Genomic DNA, 3,022 nt, shown 5'->3' with positions numbered 1-3,022 from the left:
AGGGGGGTTGGGGAGGGAGGGAGTAAAAGTGAGGCAAGGAGAAAAAAAAAAAAGATTTACAGTAAGGAAAATAAGGGGGGAAGGGGAGGCGGTGAAGTTAAAGGGGGGCAGTTGAAATGAGGAGGGCAGAGGGATAGCAGAATTAGATGCCTGTAAGATAAAAAGTCAAAATATAATCAGATGGACAGCAGACATGATTAGCTTAAAAACATTCAGACACAATGAGGGCTAACATTAGCTCCAACCTCCCAAAAAATGTCGGAATTGATCGTTGTTTTATATTTCTTTTACTAAACTGTGACGAATTATAGACATTTAGTAAAAATCGTGGCATAAAGATACAAATATAAAATCTTAGAGTCAGTGCTTACTGATGGGCTTTTGAGAAAGTTACGAATTCTTCTTATTATGTTAAACTTCACGGTCCACACTTCAAGATATAACAAATGGCTAGTACTTTTTAAAATTTATATTAAGTGTTTTTAATTCTATTTAGTATTTTCAGTCCAACCGGATAACGCATAATCGCATAATGTATTGCAATTATGCAGACGATGTGTTGGTTTGCTACGCAAAGTGAAGTCGCGAAATGAGGGTGAACATCGGTCAAGATTTGAAGTGTCTTGTCGACGTACGGAGAAAATACACCGTTAAAACGCGTAAGCTCAACACAGCAGCGTGCCTAGGTCACGTATGTGAGCGCTCTCATTTTTGATCAGTCAAGTTGTTTACGCTAGCAGCGTAATTGCGAAATGAGGGTAAACGTCAGTCAAGATTTGGAGTGTCTTGTCAACGTACGGAAAAAAATTCACCAGATGCGTTAAAACTCTTAAGCTCAACACAGCATCGTGCGTAGGTCACACATGTGGGCGCTCTCATTTTTGATCAGTCAAGTTGTTTATGCTAGCAGCGTAATAGCGAAATAAGGGTAAACATCGGTCAAGATTTGAAGTGTCTTGTCGACGTACGGAGAAAATACACCGTTAAAACTCGTAAGCTCAACACAGCAGCGTGCGTAGGTCACGCATGTGAGCGCTCTCATTGTTGATCAGTCAAGTTGTTTATGCTAGCTGCGTAATTGCGAAATGAGGGTGAACATCGGTCAAGATTTGAAGTGTATTGTCTACGTACGAGGAAAATACACCGGACGCGTTAAAACTCGTAAGCTCAACACAGGAGCGTGCGTATGTTACAGAGCACTCTTTTTTTTGATCAGTCAAGTTGTTTATGCTAACAGCGTAATATATGTGTCCATCGCTGTTCTTCACATTAAGCTTCGCCTAAATTAGGTTGAAGTTGTTATTTAAGTCATCGTAGGCAACTGTTTGGTAAGGAATAAAAAAAAGAAAATGGCCTCCAGAGATAAATCATCAGCAATTTTTAGTAGTTGTGATAAGCTAACAAGCTAACATACTAAAAATTTTTATTTCTAACCTGATGGTTAAGGCACTGACCTATAGGTGATCTAAACACGATATATTACTTGTAATTTTAAAACCTTTTCTATGTTAGAGGTCAAAGTTCTTCAATTGATCAGTGAGAGCGCAGATCTACGCCTCTTGCTTGCTTGGCGAGCAAGGTTATGCTGAGATGAGGGCGTGGTTAGCTGCTGAAGGCTAAGCCGTCCTAAATAACAGCTGATCATCTCCGGCTTTCATTGTTTTTGAGGTAAGGCCCACATAGAACGAAACCTGTGAAAGGATGCAGCCCCTGAATCGCAAACACCCATAGCTGTGGAGCAAACGTTGAAGCGTCTTTTAAAACCACGCACATAAGTGTCCTTATAGTGTAGTGTATTTACAGCAGTCAGGAAGCACAGAGGCTCAGAAGGCAGGTGGAAGTTTCTCTTTTTCCACAGAATGAGAGAATGAGAGTGGGCTAACACGCCAGTCATTGGCTGGGAGGAGTTAAATTTGTAGCTATAAAATTTTCCTCTATCCTCAAAGTCATTTAAAAAAAATTAAAGAACAATCCACTGGACTTTGTTTCCAAGTTTGAAGACGTTTCGCTTCCCGTCCAGGAAGCTTTTTCAATTTAAAATGTCAGAAATTACCAAAAACAAAGCCTTGTTTTGGCTTAGAAAACATGCAAATTGAACCGGACGAATGGGTCCACCCTTATCTTTGTTAGCCTGTAATACCCAAAACCTGTCTATGTTTCTGAAAGGGAGGTCATAGGGGAGACATAGACAGGTTTTGGAGAGGCTAACAAAGAAACAAAATGACCCCGATTCCATAAGGACGGACTTGTTCGTCAGGTTTGTTTTTTAAGTCCCTTCTATAAAGCCTGGAACTCGAGGCTATTTCTGACATTTTGAATTGAAAAAAACTCCCTGGACGGGAAGCGAAACGTCTTCAAACTTAAAAACCAAGTTCTGTGGACTTTTTTTAAAAACCTTTTTAAAATGATTACGACTTGAATGACTCAGAAAGACGATTTCGGGGAATATAAAATTTGTAGCATCTTTGACTTTTTTCCATCAGGCTCTTCCGTCTTTGAGGGAATCAAACGTAAGGAACCGACTCTAAACTCATGACTTTAAACAAACACAGACTTACTTGTTTCTGGCATTTGGGAGTCCAGAGCTTGAGGCTCCCGGAGGCCCTCACCATCACTGGGAGCTCCATCCTTCAACCCATTCTCCTGGGTATTAGGGTCCCCTCCTGGCCCTGACTCGGGGGCCGGAGCCAGGCTGCTAATCATGGGAGTCCCAGTCCCCTCGGTCTGCTGGGGCCCCTCAGCCTAAAAACACACAGCAGAGCATGGCAGCTGGTTCAGAACAACCTGGATAAACTGTTACCGTTTTGCTGTGAGGCTGAATGCAACCTAAACTATAAAGCTCAATTTGGTAAAACTTAAACCATGAGAAAAATTTTTTTTAAACAGTTTTAAAACAACAAAAACATCAGAGCTGTAGTCCTTAAAACAACCCAAACCAAAGAAAGGAAAGAAACCGTTACGTCCAGGTATGTGTCCATTTGAATCTGTTGCTACACACTGCCAGTCAGCATGCTGAAAAAGG

General features: G+C 41.1%; 1 protein-coding gene across 1 annotated transcript in view; it reads right to left on the bottom strand.

The window, feature by feature from the left end:
* The window catches only part of LOC107086515 (microtubule-associated protein 4-like), a 146,490-nt gene continuing 143,468 nt past the window's right edge, over positions 1–3,022 (bottom strand). Inside the window, exons 16-17 of the mRNA XM_015377503.1 lie at positions 2,559–2,742; positions 1–150 (exon numbers count right to left, since the gene is read on the bottom strand). Coding sequence (XP_015232989.1) covers positions 143–150; positions 2,559–2,742 — 192 coding nt within the window. The 3' untranslated portion in view covers positions 1–142. The remainder of the gene's footprint in view (positions 151–2,558; positions 2,743–3,022) is intronic.

The sequence above is a fragment of the Cyprinodon variegatus genome, unplaced genomic scaffold, assembly GCF_000732505.1.
Source record: "Cyprinodon variegatus isolate N-32 unplaced genomic scaffold, C_variegatus-1.0 Scaffold155, whole genome shotgun sequence".
Classification (NCBI taxonomy): Eukaryota; Metazoa; Chordata; class Actinopteri; order Cyprinodontiformes; family Cyprinodontidae; genus Cyprinodon; species Cyprinodon variegatus.
This window is presented reverse-complemented; position numbering and strand designations above follow the sequence as displayed.